This window comes from Colius striatus, chromosome 7 (assembly GCF_028858725.1).
Source record: "Colius striatus isolate bColStr4 chromosome 7, bColStr4.1.hap1, whole genome shotgun sequence".
Classification (NCBI taxonomy): domain Eukaryota; kingdom Metazoa; phylum Chordata; class Aves; order Coliiformes; family Coliidae; genus Colius; species Colius striatus.
This window is the reverse complement of record NC_084765.1, coordinates 37,062,960-37,080,827: the sequence shown is the minus strand read 5'-3', so window position 1 is coordinate 37,080,827 and position 17,868 is coordinate 37,062,960. Positions and strand designations below refer to the sequence as shown.

The 17,868-nt window shown below is 38.5% G+C and overlaps 1 protein-coding gene across 2 annotated transcripts in view; it reads right to left on the bottom strand.

Moving 5' to 3' along the window:
- Positions 1-1,575, bottom strand: part of IL16 (interleukin 16) — a 37,434-nt gene extending 35,859 nt beyond the window's left edge. For both annotated transcript variants that reach the window (XM_061999676.1, XM_061999675.1), the window contains exon 1: positions 1,527-1,575. In XM_061999676.1, the coding sequence (XP_061855660.1) occupies positions 1,527-1,575 (49 nt within the window). The remainder of the gene's footprint in view (positions 1-1,526) is intronic.
- Between the last annotated feature and the right edge of the window lie 16,293 nt (positions 1,576-17,868).

The window sequence follows — 17,868 nt, the reverse complement described above, 5'->3', positions numbered from 1 at the left end:
TGCACATTCACATCTAAACAATATTGCCTATGGGGAAAAATTAGAAGAAATAGCACTTTTCATTCAAGGATTTCAATGTTGTACAAATATTAACTGCACTCTTACTTCCCCAAAGAGAAAAAAAAAATCAAAGAGTTATTAAGCACATGGGTATGCAGAGGACTTGATAGCTTAATGGTCAAAATACAGCTCTCTAGGAACTGGCATGCTATAAGGAAAAATAGAGAGATGCAGGAGCCCTTTCTCACTTTGCCTGAAGCTGCTGAGCTTAAGAAGTGAGCACTGTAATCAGTATGAAACACTCCAAGAGGTGCCTCTCTATGCTAAGCATCTGGGATGCTGGGAACACGTAGAAGCACCTGTTGAAACAATGAAAGTAACATTGCTCTAAGTGCATTCTGCCATCCCACCTGCCTGCAATGTTCCTGAGGAATTATACCTCATGCAAAGAGAGCATTTCTTTTGTGCTGCTGCATCAGCTATTTCCTCCTCCCCCACCCCCATCAGAGCTCCATTAGCTTAGCTTTGAAGTTTAACCCTGAATAACTTACCTAATGTCTCAAAGCAAGCCAGCGCTGAGGTGAAAATAAACCCAGTAGACCTGAAGACTTCCAGTTAAATACTTGCTCTAAGTATTAGATCACAGCCCAAGTTTTAACTAAGGCAATATCCTTTCCAGAGCTGCTGATTCAGGATTGCATAAGTGACAAAAATACAGGAGGTACCAAAAACATAGATGAATTTTCCAATAAAAATATCCAAAAATGTTATTTTACATAGAAAACAATATTACAAAGTGCCAAAGAAGCTTTATAATTCATTGCCATCTTCCACTAAATTTAATTCAAGGTATTAGTGGTAGGGACAATTACTTCAAATCCAGTTCCCCAAACTGTTCATCATTTCCTCCAGTGTACTCACTGCCTGTCATTTTCTCTTGCCATTCTTATACCTCCAGCATTCCTGATGGAAGTTGTCTGTGGTTTGTAATGCAAACCAAATGTTCCTTCTCTGTTTCTTTTTTTTATTCCCTCAAGCTTTATTTTTCCAGCTTTAAGTCTAAAAAGCCCTAACTCAGTCTGTCTTCTGCAAACAAAATACATGATTTGAGCTGTGCCCATTTGGTTCAAATTTTTGGTATTAAACTGAGCACTTACAAGACACAAATAATTTGGTGTAGCTCCCAGACTGAATGCAAATGCTCTGCTGTTAACCAGACAGTAGGAGAGACAGAACTTTACCAGCAAGAACAAGATGAGTTTTACATTACCAAGTGCTAAGAGCATGGAATCTTGCATCTCTTTTTATCTAGATCTTGTGATCTTTGTCAGATTCATTACTGAGCAGTACTATTAGCACTGAACTATTGCAGATGTCTATGATTTCCAGTCAGAAGAAAGAGTTAGAGATTTGGAAGTTTTCTAAAAAAAAAAGAGGAAGAAATTCTGTGAGAGTTTAATTTACTGTTAAAAAAAAAAATTAAAACACCTAATTGCAAAAGAAAAATTCAAAAGGAGGAACTTACAACAGCGAGGCAGACAAACCTGACTCCTGCAGAAGGCTGTTCCTCTTCATAGGCCTGGCAAAAAAAGACAGAGTGAATAATTGAAAACACACTCTTCTGGTGTCACGTGACTCAGTTTCAGTAATTCTGCTCAGTACATTGGAACGGAGCTATTGTTTCCTAATTGAAGAAAATGTCAGCAAGGATAGATAAACAAAAGCAATGGGATGCAGTATTGGGGAAACTGCTTCCAGCAGGCTCCCAGCTACCCGGAGAAGGCAAGACCATAGACCATTTAAGGAGCTTGTCATTTGTTTTTACCCATCGCTCTCCAGCCCTAGGATTGATGGGGTTCAATCTACTTTGGGAGAGGTAGCAGGGCAGCCAGAATCTGCTAATCAAGTGCAGGATTTCCTGCTGGAGGCTGAGATGGTAAGCACGTTTCTTGTCATTTTTAGCAGATATTTTAAGTGTTAAGCTAGTAAAAATTTCATAGACCACTTCTGCTCCAGGAGCTGTGCATCATAGGAGCCACTTTTGAATGCCAAACCCTTGTGTTGTTGACCATGAAGTGGCATGTTCCCTTTAACCTAAAGATTCTGAACTATTCTCTCCCTTATGTGCTAGACTGGAAGTTTGTGATCCAATCTGATCAAGGACTCACCAAACTAGTTTTTTTCCATTGAGCATCCAAGACATTAAAACTATGCCATGAATTCCAAACTGCCTCAATTACACCTTTCATTTGCTGCACAGTAACTGGTTCACAGTCTATCCTACTATTGTGCCAACTCTCCCCCAAAAACCAATGCCTGAACTACATCCACCATCAATTGTGGGAGCAATGTCCTTAGGCATGCCTAGCTGTTTTTCATTGATCACACAGATGGATGTGTCAGTTGCCACCTGTCAATTCTCAGTTCTGCTCACACGGACAAATAACAAGGTTGCTGCAGAAACCTACTTTCTCTCAGTGAAGCTGTGTGATAAGATGTATAGGGAATTTTTAAACTTTTGAAAAAGTTGCAGAAAAGAAAGAATTACCTCTGAAACCACTAACATCAGTTTATTCAAATAGTGAAGCCTCTCTGGAATGCTCTCACAAACTGTAAATCCTTTACTTTTCAGGAAAATGTAAACAGAAACCTGTATTTTATACCTTGGGCCTGTCTGGTCTTGGAAATGGTCAACAAGAAAGTACTTAGACACCTACTGCCCTCAGTTTTCTGTGGCTTGAAGGTCTTGGTATTCTTGGTCTGTCACTGAACTTGCAAGAGAGAAAGAGAATGTATAAAACAGGTTTAAAATGTTTCACTGATATGGTCTCATGTTTAGTGGACCTGTGACTTGTAGATAAAATGTGCACCGTGAAGACAATTATCCACCCCATCAGAATGATGTACATACTGGGGGGAAAAAAGTGGTGTACAGTGTCTACAGGAGCCCTGAAACACTCTGTCCCTGATAATACAATTATGACTGGCTTATATTTCAAATAGTTACAAAAAGAACATAATTTGACATTATTTTCCCAACAAGTTTTCAGAATATTAGTTCCACAGAGGAAACCTGTTGCAAAGGGCACTTTTAACCTGGATCACTGGATGACAATCAACATCCCACTCTTTAAAATTGTAATCTTGTAGAAGAACCAGGATTTAACACTATTTAGTGAATAACAGTTACCAAGTAGTTTTCCTGGAACAGAGGAAAAATAGGGACCTGACTTTATGTTTTAGGAAAGAACTCCTTACCTGATCTAGGTGGACTTGCTTTGTCAGAGGGGTTGGACTGGATGATTTCTAAAGGTCCCTTCCAGCCCCTGCCATTCTGTGATTCTCTCTATGAATAGAGAGGACAGTAGCCTCATACATAAAATGGGGATTTATAGGGCCAGTACTGTAAAAATGAAATGTCAGTAAGGAACTAAAGCCCCACACTGTTTACCCTTTAACCATCTTACACTGTAACACACATGTTTTTGTTCAACAATAGAGAACTCATTCACAAAAAATCTCAACAACCTCAGAGTTTTGATCCAAACTGATTGAGCTGGAAGCTCAAAAGCATTGGAAATCTTCCTTTATTTCTTCCCATTGTCACATGCTATTGCATTTCCTGACTATAGACTGAATATTGTAGTCCCTAAACCACTGGGAGTTTTATTCATTCTGAATCTGGACTTCTGCCAGAGCCAGCAGCAGAAACACAAATATCACAAGGAGGGGCCGTTTTTTCATGTTGTTTCACTCCAACCTTTTGCAGTTTTTTCCGTCTTCTCTGTACAATAACTGTTCAGTGCCCAGTGGTGAACAGAAGAGCAGTTTTTTTAGAAGCCAAAAGGAAAAGGAGGGAGAAAACCTCTGCTGTGCCTGCCATGTTGCACTAATGCTTTGATGTTGGATACTGTGGACAATCTTCATTACTTAGCTCAGAGGTATTGTACCAGAAGAAGAGCAATGACCACTGATCAGAGGCTGGAATTTTCTATTAAAAGGCTGCAATTACATGGACTTTCCATTGCACAAAGGAGCTGTGTTGGTAAAGGTTTATGAGATAATAGGTACTATAAGGAAAATCAGCTGGGTTTCTTTATTGCCCTCTCATGTGAGGGACAGGAAAAGAAGAATGCAGTAAAATGAAGAGAGTTCAAATAAATGAAAGGAAGTACTTGAAACATAAAGCATAATTAATATGTGGAAGAAGAAGACAGCAGAAATCATGAGCACTTTGAAGTTACCTGTTTTGCCTTTGATTTCAGCAGGACAGAGATTTCACCTCGAGAGATGAGTTGATGAAAATCATGTCTGTAGTTAAAGGGAATCAGAAGGGGCACATGCAGAAGGGGCAGAAACTCTTGCTTCAGAATAAAAGTCAAATAGTACCATTCACAAGTACAGTGATGCTTCTGCTGTGGAATAGGGTCCTAGTTGCCACACAATGGATTAACTGGAGTCAGTGTCTACTGAAGGTGAGAAAAGAGGATAGAGGAGCCATTGAATTTCTTTTTTATGGCAATTCTTCTCTTCTGCCTGACTAAAGTCAAGGTGTATCTGAAACCATAGCGGATACAGGAGCTGATGCCTCTTTCCCCCAAATCATTTTCCATATCCAAAAGTTTGGATTCTAGAGGACAAATATGCAGACTATTCAGTACTAAATATTTTGCCTGTTGCTACTGGTGATAACCTTTTCCAAAAAGGAGTGTATAAATTTAAACAGAATGTTAGCACTGGGCAAAGCAAATGTAAGTAATGATGGAACTCAGTCCTGATCTCCACCCAACTCCAAACATTGCTTGTGTTAATAGGTAAGAAAGCCAGTAGTTTGGAGTGTTATCGTTTCTGTCCTATCTTTACATTGCTCAGCAAACTAATTAACTACTTTTGCCTTAAACACAGTCCTAATTTTCACAGTTTGCCGTATTCCAGACAACAGTTATGTTGCACGGGAAGATCCATCCTCTCATTGCTGTGAAGCCAGGACTGGATTAGTCATCTGTCTTGGGTTTCACAACTTTCAGTCTGCCCTTCCATCAAAACATAGCAACATGGCACAGAGTCACCCTATAAACACGGTTAATCCAGTATCCTTCTCCAGCAATGGCTAACAGCAGTTGCTTCAAAGGGATTACCTTGTTAGAAAAGAGGACAGAGCTGGCTTTCAGGCTTTCTTCCTGGCTTTCAGGAAGAGTTTCTTCTGAGTACTTTATTGATTAGAGTAGGCTGACGCTCTGAGGTTTTGTATGTGTTCCAAAATTGTCGAAGCATTTTACATTATGATTGGACAGTCTTGTTTTAGCAGAAGCTACAGCTGTCACATAATAGATAAGTATTGTATTATGTCAAATTAGGTAAATCTCTTTCCAATCCCTTTCATCACTTAGAAACTAACTTTTGCCAGGAAGCATAAAGAATTTTTTTTTCCTTCTGCAGATGAAATGGATCCTGTGTAATGTAACTGTAATTTACCCATTTCTGGCTCCCATTAAGCTTTTGATTTCAAGAGTATCCAGAGGCAATGAGTTTCATGTGTTAGATAAAAATGCACTTCCTTGTAATTGTTTTAAATTTGCTGCCTCTAAGATTTGTTCAGTTCTTGTACCAGGAAAAATATACTGATTTTCAGGTCTCCATAAAATCCTTTTCTCATTGATCTCTGTACTGATGTCATCTTCTGTCTTCTACATACTTTTGTCTTTTTTCTGTTCCTTCTTTCTCTCAGCCCCATGCTGCTTTCATGTGTTTGGATCTCCTCCTTTTTCTTGAAATCCTTTTTTAAAGATCCACTTCCTTTTGTGAACTTTATTACCTCACTATTTCATAACAGTACCCAGCTTTGCAGCCTTCTAGATGCTCTTCCAGTGAATTGTCTTACAGTTAATAAAAGTTCCTAGACCTTGTCTTCCCATATATATGTTTTATGTCGCATGACATGCTCTCACACTCTGCATGATTATTAGCCTTATTCTGATGTCCCTACTTGCTGCAGTACCTTAGAGATAAGCTGTAAAATATTGCTTCTGTAGTTCCATGGAAGAGGGTCTAATATTAAGTGTACATCCATTAAAAAGTATTTTTACCTCATCCTGAGAACATATCCTGGAACTCCATGAAGAATATGTTTGTATACACAATGCATTGTTTACAGAAAAAGCAGTCCATATTATCCACCTAAGTACTGTGTTAAGAACATGTGATTGGAAAAGTACAACACTATCAGTATAAAGAGCATTTGACTGTAGCCATGGTGTGGTGTATGAGCCATAGCAAGAATGGTCCTCTTTTAGCAAAGTGTTGTGGGTTGTGTTTGTTATTTTAATGTTTTTGTACTGTGTATATAGATCATGCATAAAAGATTCTGTTGGGCTTAGAGAAACACTATAGAATATCTGTGTCACCTATGAAGTTGCTAAATATCTGAAGAAACAGTCCATCAGGTTTTTTTTAAGCCATTGACCGATACACAGTTTATAACTTACTGCAGCACCAGAGAAGTAAAAACACTGTGAGCTCCCCTGGATGGTGTCATTCTAATTTAAAACAAATATTTTGAAAAGTTATGACTTTACCTCTTCTTTCCACATTTCCAGTCACATAATGTTCCTTTTTCATCTGACTTTGCATTCCTCTTGATTTATATTCCCCTGAACTGTAAGCTGACATAAGGGGCCCTTTAGGGTGAATGAAAGGAGAATTATCAATTGCCAAAACTATGATTTATCAGGGAAAAAAAAAAAAGGTAAGGGGTGAAAAAATGAACTTTCTTCATATAAAAAAGAAAGAAAATTTTCTCTGTATTTTTTCTATAGTTCACTATAAAAGGTGTATTTAGAGCTGTCTGGTTTTACATTTTATTGTGAGTCTATGTTGGATTCTGCCATATTCATTGCTACTGCCATCTCCTTCACTCCTTGAACAGCCAGTTATGAGTGAATGAAAGTACTGACAAGGTGAATATATTTAGTCTGTCTGAGTAACAGTGGCAGAATTTCCTCCATATTTTACATGCTGATACAGGCACAACTTTCTAAAGCAGCTTATTCTGTCCCACTGAAGTCAGAGGCTTGTTACACTTGAGCATTTCACAGATAGCATGCATGGCTCTGTCTTGGTTGCAGGTTTGTTGGTTTGGGGTTTGTCATTTGGTTTTCAATTTGTTTTGGGGTGTGAGGGTGTTGTGGAGCTTTTTGGCTTGTTTTTTGGTTGGGTGGGTGTATTTTTGAGTGGCTTGGGGTTTTTTTAATTGTCGTTGTCACTGATTGATGAGGAATTATGCAGTCTCTTCTCTTAGATATTTATGCCTGAGTAAGATGACTTTGCCATAAGTACAGTTGTCATTTCCACTGTAAGGTTTTAGAAGTAGCTACTTCTGAGATTTGTCATTTCTGGTGCCTGGCAGAGGCAAAGCTACTTAACACAGGCTGCTGCTTAACTGCATGAAACAAGTCTTGAGGACCCTTCACATTTCTGCTAGTTTACTTTATCTCTAAGGCTGTGACAATCAGAATGAAGTGGAGCAGATGGTTTTTATTTGTGGTGTTGAAGATAACAGCATAAAGCTCTAATGGCAGCTCTCTTGCTCTTCTGCAGTACAGTAGTTTTTAACACTAATCATAACTCACACCACATATGTTGCTCACTAGCCCTGTTGTTGACAGCAAGACTAGATTATTTTACAGGTTTCTCATGAGTGAAGCAGTGTAATCTGTCAATAAAGAGCTCCCTGGTAAGATACAAAACACAATGCTTCTGGTACTCAAGAGATCTGATGACACCTTGCTTGTAGGTGTGATAGAAGCTGCTGGAGTGAGCTGTAGTGTTCTAAACAGTCCAGGATCTAGTGTCTTTGAGAGATGACTTTTCTTCCATGTTTTGAAATCACCCTACACCCTCAGAGCAGTAGCTAATGTTAAATAGCTTGGAACTAGTGACTGAGGGACCTCAGCTGAGAATTCCTCGTCTTGGGTTTTGTTTTTCCTACAGAATTACTCGTTTCAAGCCTCAAAGTTGTTCTAATTAACTAATCTAATTAATCTGTCAAAGAAAATATTAACTTGTAATTCCTACACTGGTGGCAATAACTTCTCCAACTAAAGCATATCTTTTAAGATAAGCACCAAATACAAGTGTAAAGATGTTATTCCACCAATCTTGAAAACTTGCCATACCCTCAGCTAGATTGTTACACGGGTTAGTTACTCTTTCTTTTAAACATTGTGTCTTGATGCTCATTTTCTTTTGTTTCTGTATTTGTCCAAAAGAGCTTGACTATTACTGTTACAGCACAATAAAGGCTCAGGATCACTTACCCAGAATTTTCTGTGAAGGTGAATATGGGAGGCTGTGGGGTAGGAGGTGTCATGGAACTTTGTTGCATGACCTGACATTTCTTTGCTTTTGGGTTTTTGTGATGACCTCAGTTTAAACGTTGGAAAAATCACTGTTAGGTCCACAGTGTCTGTAGTCCAGGGCTACCACACTACCAGTAGCTAAGCTCCCTAGCATTAAGGAGTGGAAGGGATACCCAAATTCGTAAGAAATAGGTATAAGTCAGATTACAGGTACTGTACTTATTTTGCAGCTGATGGAGGGGACGAGAGCAGCTATGCAAATGGACTGTCTGACGGACTTTTCTGCCGTCAGACACACGGCTATCTTGTGGGTAGGCTCTGTGGAAAGGCTACCTGGATATGCACAAAGAGCTGGTATGGCTATGAATGGGTAAACCAGCATGTTGAGGCTCACACAATGCCATGTACTGAGAGCAGCCACCAAATGACCCTGACATTGGAACAGGGATGTCCTCAGAGACATCAAGTTTTCCAGTGTCCTTTCTTTATGTGGACTCATTTTGGATCCAGAGAATATCTAATAATCTCTCTAGAAGAATTAATGCTACATCTTTTGTTTCAGTTTGGCTTTTTGTGTCACTTACAAAAGAAACAGCCTCTTCTGGAATTTAAATGCAAAATAATTGTCCAAAAACATGGTCCGAGACAAGCCACCAACAAAGCCCAGGATTTCTGTTCTGGTTCTTTCCTTTTTCTTCGTCATCTATTAAACTAATTCTAAACCTTATATTTTAACTCATGGCACGCAACTTAAAAGACTTGACTCAAACAGACACTTGAGAGGTAAGAATATCCAGACCTTTGGGGACTGAATACAAGAACAGGAGTTTTAAAGTTGTTTTTCTGATTTCTAGCTAAAACAAATGACCCTAAGTGTATAAAATGAGTAGAAGAAAAGTGGTAAGACTTTGACAATATCAGTTTAGACTCAACATTAATCTTGGGCTAAGATGTAAACTACTTATAACTGAACCTTACCAACCACATCTAAGACATGTCACTCACTGTAAAGCAGTAAAAATCTGCCCCAGCTCATTTTCTGACAGAACATTCTATTCAGTCTAGAGATCTCCTTCCAGCTCTGATAGTAACCTGCTGTTTTGACCTTACACAGGTTTACTTTCCCTCATTTCTGAATCCTTGTCTTCATCAATGAAAATGAGTTGTGGCTGTCACCTTTCTTGAGCTGGGGATTTCTCTGACAAAAAGTACTCAAAGACAGTAAATTTTTTAATGGGACATAGAACAAAATGATTAAAAACTACACTTAGAAAACAAAAAGAATTTGCTGGTGTCAAGTAATGATATCCCACACCAACTTATCTCATCTTACACAGAATCTCATCATATACAAAGTTTATTCCATATGAAAAAGCTTGCAAGTGATTTTACAGTGTGCAATATGTGTCATATTGTAATATAGACAGCATAAATATTATAACAGCACTAGGCAAATAAAAGCAGCAGATCCCACTGCTGGTGCTCTCTATAGCAAAGAGCTGTAGAAGTGGTGAAGAGGCCATCATCTATTGGGTCGATCCTTCAGCATAAATTGAAGCAATTTGGCAGCCCCACAGCTTTATGTCATCTGTTCACAGCCACAGGCTGGCACAGTGAGGGAAGAGGGGAGTTTTGTCCCCACCTTCACTCTGACAGCAATCTGTAGGCTCATACTGTGTGAATCAGTTGCTAATGAGGCTCATAATAAAGGATACTATAAAGTGAACACTGCATTAATAATGCTGGCAAGGTTTCAAGTCTACAGATGTTATTTATAGTATATGACTAAACAAATACGTATCCCCTTTGAGGCTGAGACTCTGGAGCAATTTACTGATTTCCTGTATAGGCTAGTTCATACAGAGATCCAAGTAAATAGTGCATTTGGACGTCTTGCTTGGAACTAAGCTCTGAAAATGTAGTAGATAATCATATTAATGTTTAATACTAAAGTGGTTTGGAAATGTGTATGTGTTTTCAGAGGATTAGATACTACCCCTATCCAGATCTCACAGAGAAATGCATTTTTCTCCCTCGTTTCTTTAAAGAAAAATGAAATATTGAAAGAAGATTGCCTGCAGTCACACAGCAAAGTTGAAATCAGTAGAAAGGTTAGAAACAGTTCTGGAAAAAAAACCATCACGGACTTAGCAAAAGCTAAAAAGAAATCCCACAGTCTCTCTTTTTTATGTGGTTTTGAAATTGATTTGTTTCTTTGATTTATGAAGATTAATTGCCAGTGAAAGAGATTTTCTGGATTTAAAATGTTTTAAAGTAATGAATCATTTGATTTGTGATTTTGTCTCTTTTCTGCCTCGTACAACATTGCAGGTTTAGAGAGGGGCCTTCAAAACTGAAGAAAGCTATGAACTCACAAATATCTCTGGTTCACTCTGCTGGCTTTTATATGTCTCAGGATAACTAGGAGGAATATTATACAGAAAACTAAAAGTGTCCTAAATTAAGGTACTTCCATGTAGACCATCTCTGTTACAAATCATAGTGCTAGTTATTGAACAACAATAATTTACCTCAGATTTCTCATATAATTTAAAAGCAAGACAGTGATGACAGTGAATAGACAGACATATACATAGTTTGTGTAACACTTCTGGTCTTACCTCTTATCTGTTTCCTCTTTTAAATTCTCTAAAACAGTTGAAAGCCATACATACTGACACATAAAAATAGCTGACTGCACAATGCCTAAATAATTTGCTATAAAAATATCACTTACCATTGCCAAGTATCTTCTTATTTAAGCCCACTGTTATCGTGCCTTCTTGGATATGAAATACGCAGCAGAGTCAATTCCCAGGGTGTTAAATACTTGACAAAATAATAAATGCACTCTAACTCCACAGTGTTTGGATATTTGACAGTAACTCCTAAGCATTCAAAGTGACTACTCAATATAACGACTTTGTCTCTGCAGAAAATGCTTTGCTATTTGCCAGCAAATCTTTACTGCTTTAGATTGGGTATTTCTAACTACCGCCCTACTTGCTAGGCAGATGTGTATAAAAGAGATGTTATTTCACTGAATCAACCACTGAGATCGTAACCCTTTTCCTGTACCACAAACAGAAATGTAAAACCTCAGACTTTCCTTTTGGACTTTTACTGACTTGTGTCTGTTGTGAGAAAGCAAAACACAACTAGTCCAAGGGCTAATATATGGAAAATGTGTTAAAATATTTTAGATCACCTCATTGCTTCTCATTCCTCCTCGTTCCTGCAATTCATTGGTTAACTGGCTCGGTCTGTGTTTATGTAGTTGCATGGTACAAATACAACACCTAAACTTCTCGCCCAAAGTTGAAATGATTCATTTATTTCTTTCTACACACACACACACACACACACACACCCCTCCCAAAAAAAAAGAAGAAAGAAAACACACAGTGCTCATTTAACCCAAGTGAGTGAAAACGCCTTTCATAAGGTCTGCAAGGGCTTTGGGAGGTTTTTCTTTGGTGAATAAAGTCTGTGTAGTGGAGGGAAGAGTTTTGTCTGAGGATGACAGAAGTCAAGCAAACAGACACAAACTAGAATCCTTTTGCTATGTGAAATAAGACAATAGTAAAGGAGGTGCAATTGTTACTCATGTCAGATCACTAGAGAGGGATTCATTGCTCTGGGGAAGCAAGTGGAGGCGTGAGGAGAGAGGAGGTATTTTTGTGAGGGCTTGTAAGACTTTGCTAGTGCTTTGTGCTCTGATGTCATTGGTCAGCATTTATGAGGTTTTGTGAGGTAATTACTCTAAATAGATGATATGTAGCCTTTTTGTCTTCTGGGTGCTTATACAGCTTAGATAATTAAATGTTACAGCCACAGTGGAGAAAGCACAAGCAAAACCATGGGTGAGGGCCATACTTAGAAGAGGAAAACAGGACCGAGTAGACATTTCATCTGCTCCTTTTTCCATACTGCAGAGAAAAGGGCTATGTGATAAGTCACTGCTCCATTCAGGTGATACCACCCTGATATCTGATACTGGTTGTGGATCCAGTGGATCCACTGCTAGAGTGGTTTATGATGGCTAACCCTTGTTCTCCTGCCCCTGCCCCAGTCAGAAGTACCTCTGGCAAAACTCTGATGTGACAGTGTTATTCTGCCTTTGTTCATCATCCTCTCCAGATGGCTATTAGACTTAATCAAATTCTAACCCTAACAGCTTGTTTCAGGACCACAGCTGGAATCAACATGTCTAGACTAGCCCTGATTTATTCCTGGCTTTCAGACCTGTGAGCATGCTACTATTCCATATGCTTCCTCTTAGAGAGGTAATAATGCCACTTCACAGCACAACTGTAAGTCTCCTTTTTTCTTCCCCTTTTTATTGTAATTACAATTTATTTTGTTTATGTGGGAAAATGTCGTGGCCTTGTTCTGGACAAGACTACTGCCAATTCTGCTGGACCAGAGCAAACTTTCAGCAAACAAAATGAAGTTCACGAAGGAAATGGTTAAATATTCTGACTGCCTTCGCTGTCACAAAAGATGCTAAACACATTTGTAAGTTATATAAAACTGCATCAGTTCATATTTTCCCCTCCTGGTTTCATGGCCCAGAACAGTAAAAGGACCTTGTGACATCTCTGGGCTCTCAAGAGTTTAGTAATAAAAATAAAAATCCTCAGCAGTAAACAACACTCCACACCCTCCTGCTGCTGAGCAAATGAGTTTCCCATTTTCCTCACTTATTCTCAGACTAAACAATGCTAAATTTACAAATCTGATATCTATTTATAGCAAGCACTGTACTCTAGGAACCACAGAAGTTGGTGTATATTGTTGTCCATTATCCACGGGACAGTTTTCAACCTGGCACATCAAGTAACTAGGAGAGAAACATCCTGCCCTAATTAATATCTGAGCAATATATGCACTGAGGCATGCTACAGCCCTGGGCTGGGTGGTATGAATGTGTGTGTGTTCCTCTGCTGGAAAATTAACTTCTGGATTTAGATTTTCTCCTTTACTATGAATAGTAATTGATAATGTTGACAGCATCATGTGCTTCTGTCGCCAGACTGCAGAACATGGGGAGGTGGCCTGCTGTGCAGGTACTGCAGGAGATGCAAGTTAACGGATGTCCAACAGCGCTGATAATCCTGACAGCAGACGCTGAAGGAGCTAAGCTGGTGAGCTATGCCTTCAGTGAGGGGAAAGTGGGCTAAAAAGCCATGTGAGGAGCAATGGGGTAATTGGTGAGAGGCTGTGGAAGCAGCAGAGTACAGTATGAAAGCACAAAAGTGCAAGGCACGAAGAGGCAGAAGGGATTAAAGGAGGAAAAGTTCTCAAATTAGGATGCTAGGCTTAAACTGAGGAAGTGGATAAAGATTAAATAGGAAATACTGGATATAGGTATCAGCTAAGCCTAAACCAGATAAGATGTGGTACTGGATTTGGCCCAGCAGACTGGGCTTGTGAGAGAAGAGGGAAGAGATTTGATGAGGATTTGACCTTTTCCCTTTTTCTGTGGAGCAGGGGGGAAATGATACCCAGGCCTCATGCTCACAAAAAACTCATCCACGGTCTGTATGCTGCTTTTCATCATTCATCTCAGTAGATACAACAAAGGTCAGTGCCTCTCACTATCCTTGTTTACAAACTAAGGAACTTAAGACCAGAGAAGCTGTTTAGAGAAAAAAAAACTTTGAAGGATGTCACGATTCTGACATCCTGTAAAAATCTTTCACTTCATAAAGTTTATCTATGCTCTTAATTTCCTTTAATTCTTTTTCCTAGGTCACTGCTATTTCTTTTCAGATAATGAAAAAAAATAAGCCAATCTTAAAATGAAGAATACTGATGTATTTGATGGTGATATTATTTCTAGTACTATTCTCCAGTCCATCTTTAATATAGCCTGACATCTTGTTTGCTTTCTTGACAACTACTGTGCACTGAGTAGAAGTTTCCAGTAAGCCGTCCACAGTAACGCCTAGAGCTTATTCTTGAGTGATTTTGCAAACCATCAGTGTATATGAATAGTTCAAATTGTTCCTTTCAATACACATTACTTCACACTTACCCACACTAAATTTCATCTGCCATCTTGTCCAGCCCTTTCATTCAGGGTTGGGTTTTTTTAAAGTTGTGGCTTTTCTGAATGATCATATATAATTTCCCAATCATGCTGTCTCTGCTATTTTATGCTTGCTCTCCAGATGAGTAGTAAATATATTCAATTAATGATAGTTTGGGGATCTCTGCTTATTAACCTTCCCAGATGAAAATAACCACTAACTTTTAATTTTTTTATTCATTCTTCACTACTTCCCAAGTCACAGTGCTTCTCTTTTAGCCATTATTCTCATGTATTTATTAAATCATTGTATGGGCAAGTACAGCCAGAGTAACATAGGCAAAGCTAGCATTTACCTAGACCAGTAGAATGACAAGAGAGAGAAACCTGAAATTTCAATGCACAAGAGTCCTTTCCAGTCTCTCAAGAGCAGTGTGAAATATTTGTTAACAGCTGAATTGAGTAAAGCAGCTTCCAGGTGTCTCTAGTCTTACTCCTGATCCCAAGCACTTTCTTTTGTGTATCCAATCTCATCTCTCTGTCTTCTCCTCCCTGCCTCCTTGACTCTAGGGAACAGCTGGTGCTGGTCTCAGGTTGCTCAAGTACAGAGAAATGTGGATAGGAGGGAGGTTAGAGGATGCAACTCTTTTCTCCAGCTAGCCTCAGGCCACCCACCCTCACTGTGGCCCTGGATGGAGCCTTGAAAAGTGAAGCATGTGCCAAAAAAGCATCAAAGGGAAACAGCATCCTTACTACCGAATAAAGCCTCAAATGAGCCACTCTATGTCGAATTCTGGCATCCACTCTTTTTTAGCGCAGATGTTAACAAGGTGGGAAGAGGTCAGAAAACTATTATAAGAAGTCTGAGGAGCATGTTTTGCAGTAGGAGTCTAAAGAATTTGTTTTATATTCTTCCAGCAGATTGTTGGAATGTGATTTTTTTTTTGCCATCTGTGTACACACCTTCATGAGACAAAATTCAGAGGAGTGGGACGTGAAGACAGATGCATTTGAATCAGAAACACAGCTAAATGAAAGTTCATCATTCAGGTAATTAACTTCCTGGAATGTTTATTCTGTTCTATGCCATTTACTACAGCAGCAATGTACTGTTTGGGGTACAGTGGCAAATCTCATTTCAACAATTAATATTCCCAATAACCAATTCTGGGAGCTACATTTTCATTTAAGTCTTCTTTCAAAAAGCCTGTCCAGCCATTCATATTTTGCATTGCTGTTCTTCTGGATTGGAATAACTTCATGTAATAAGTGGTAAAATCAGGTAAAATAGATTCACCTCACTAATGGCTTTTGTTTTCTAAGTGAGGCTACTAATTATAACTTACCAAGTGTTACTCTGGTTGTACCCAACATGCAAACACTACATAGGTTCATGAATTTTGAAATGTAAACCCAAAACCATTTTTATTCCATAATGAGTGGCTTTATCATGCCCTGATCTTTTTGCAGTAACAGGAATCCTATGAGGCACTCTAAAACACTTTTTCAAGTGAACTTTTTTCACTTTGACCAGCGAGGGAGAAAAGTATCAACACAAAACTTCCTGGACTCTTATTGAAGAAGATAACTTTGGCTATATTTAACTACTAGATAGTAAAGATGACCATTGTTTATTTCTGTGGGGAAAATTACCTATGTTCACCTGCAGAAACTTAACATCATATTGTGTTCTCCCCAGGGACAGATAGCTCTGCAAGTTTAAATAGATTTTAAACAGCTTTAGTTTGTGTCTTCTTTGTCTCTGTAATTTTGTTTTTGTGGATGTGTTTTCTGAATTTTTTAACAACTCCCTTCCTTGCCTATCAGCTCAGTTTCAGCTTCATTATCCCACTCTCAGGAAGCCTGTCTTAACCAATAATGCTGTAATGTTGCAGACACAAGGGCTCTAGGTGATGGATACTCTCTTCATGACAGTTAAACAAGAGGATGGTGCTCACTTAATCTCACTGTTCATTTGCAAAAAATACTGCCCTACCCTGGCATATTATTAAGCTCTCTTTTGTAGAATAGCTTAAAAAATGTTTGAAAAATCATTATTGTGTACTTATACCAATTCTGGCAACATCTTTCTTTACAATGTGAACCTTGTGTTATTGCAAGAAACCTACAATTGCTATAGGTTACTTGGCCTAACCAAAAAACCTTCATCGCTTGTTGTCTCACATGTAACAACTTCTAAAGCCAAACAGCTAGTGGTTGTGCCAGGTAACAGGCCAAATATGTGGTATAAATTGACTTTGCCTCTGTTCTTTCTGTGATGAATGAACATTCTGTTCTCAGAAATAATTGCTTAGATGAAAAGGTTACACACATCAGCCATATAGTGCAAATGGTTACTCCCCAAATCCCTGTTAAGCTAATTTCATAGGAAGCAGGAATTTGTGTTGGTGTTTCTGAATGTTGTATAAAGACTAGTGTTCAGTAGAAACCATTCACTAGTCCCAAAGTGTGATACTGTTTAAAATCAATCAGCACTTAAGGACAAAATTCCATGACCGCCTGACATGGTACAATCAACCATATAGTTAGATATTAATTAGCATGGGACAGAGGAATAATGTTGAATTACAATTACCTCTGGAAGCATCAAAATTTTCAATGAGTAGTGAGAACAACAAGCTGTGCTGTTTCAAAGTTCATAATTGTAATTATTGAGATAGCTATGTGGATCCCTTTTAAACAAATTGTTATTTGTATCTGAAAAAGGAATGTAAGGAAAAGAGAACAAGTCTTGAGAATTTTTTGGCTGGATAGCTTGATAATCAAAATCAACAAATTTGTTACTTAACCTGTGACACTTGTTGCTGTTTGAGGGCAAATATATGCAGACAAATTTCATGGTACACTTTAGAATGTCAAGACTCTTAAGAACAACGATGACATTTCCTTTGTAATATTTCTGTGGTGTTCTTGTGAGTACCCACACAAGCATCCACAAAATATATTTACTGTAGGGTAGAGTTATGCTTATTTATTAGGGAGAGAATCTGATGCAGTTATGGCAAGTGAGGGATGAAAAGGCATATGATACATGGATGAGAAAGTATTCTGTTCTACACTATTACTTGTATTAGCTAGGGAAATGAAAGGAGTTTGGTCTTTGAGAAATTAACTGGAGATACAAAACCCAAACATAGGGGATTTTTGGCCTGGCTTATCCCTTTGGTCCTCTATTATGATGACATATGTAAAATGGTGGCATAAAAACAAAAGGCAGAGTTAATTATTGCCCCTCACCTGGCTGCATCAGTTTACAATGAGTGTAAGATATTAGTTCACCCCTCATTTTTATAATTATGATCTATTATACATTTTACTTCACAATAGGGATAAGCAGGTATTTGTAATGCCATGCAGCTATTTGACCACCTAACCACTGGGTGACAGCCTCAAACTCTGATGCTTGACTCAGTGCTTACCATGGCTGACCACTTCAAGCATTTGCTAGGCTGGAGT